Consider the following 785-nt stretch of genomic DNA (forward strand, 5'->3'; position numbering starts at 1 on the left):
GGCCCCGCGGAGCCCAGCGAGCGGCGGTAGCTGCCCGCGTCGGAACGCCGGTCGCTGGCCAGAGGAGAGACTTTGTAATTGCGCGGCAGGGTGGCGCTGGTGAGGTTGTCCTGGGGAAGAGGGCAGGGAGAAGGGGATCGGTTGAGAGAGGGAAGGTGGAGGGGAGGTAGGGAGAGGAGGTGAGGGAAGCCCTGGGAGTGAGGGAGAAGAAAGGGTGAGGAAGGGGCAGAAACCCGGCGCAGTGAAGGGAGAGCATGGGAAAGGGCGCCGAGACCCCGATCGCAGCCACCAGGGAGAGACTGGCCGTGACCCCGCTCCCCGACCCGGCTCCTCGACCTTCCCCAGCCTCTCCTCCCCAGGCGTCGCCTCCTCACCTTGCCGGTGCCCCCTAGTCCATCCAGGCTGCTCTCCCTCCAAGGTAACAACTGCAGGCTCGGCGAGGCGGGCCGGGCGAAGACATCCAGGCCTATGGGGCGAGAATCGTCAGGGTCTGGGGGGCTGCCTCTCCCCTAGGTCGTCCACTCACCGGGCCTCCACCACTCACGTTCATAGCTCGCTGTCTGCGAAGGCTTCTTCTCGTACGCCACGTCCAGGTCAGACTCGTTCCAGGCTTTCGGGGGCCGCCGGCGCAGTGTCAGGTCGTCTGGGGAGAAGTTTCCAGTGAGGTTGAGATGGAGGGGTGTTGAGTCCCGGATCCCTCCTCCCGCTTCGGGCCCCCGGGTTCACCTTGCGCGCGCAGAGGCGGGGCGAAGGCGCTACCGCCCGAGCCTAGCAGGGAGCTCCCG

The 785-nt window shown here is 67.4% G+C and overlaps 1 protein-coding gene across 1 annotated transcript in view; it reads right to left on the minus strand.

Annotated features, from left to right (window-relative positions):
- The window catches only part of PPP1R13L (protein phosphatase 1, regulatory subunit 13 like), a 25,817-nt gene that overhangs the window by 15,096 nt on the left and 9,936 nt on the right, over positions 1 to 785 (minus strand). Inside the window, exons 5-8 of the mRNA XM_011975143.1 lie at positions 727 to 779; positions 545 to 643; positions 375 to 466; positions 4 to 110 (exon numbers count right to left, since the gene is read on the minus strand). Of these exons, the coding sequence (XP_011830533.1) occupies positions 4 to 110; positions 375 to 466; positions 545 to 643; positions 727 to 779 (351 nt within the window). The remainder of the gene's footprint in view (positions 1 to 3; positions 111 to 374; positions 467 to 544; positions 644 to 726; positions 780 to 785) is intronic.

This window comes from Mandrillus leucophaeus, unplaced genomic scaffold, assembly GCF_000951045.1.
Source record: "Mandrillus leucophaeus isolate KB7577 unplaced genomic scaffold, Mleu.le_1.0 Scaffold151, whole genome shotgun sequence".
In the NCBI taxonomy this organism is placed as follows: domain Eukaryota; kingdom Metazoa; phylum Chordata; class Mammalia; order Primates; family Cercopithecidae; genus Mandrillus; species Mandrillus leucophaeus.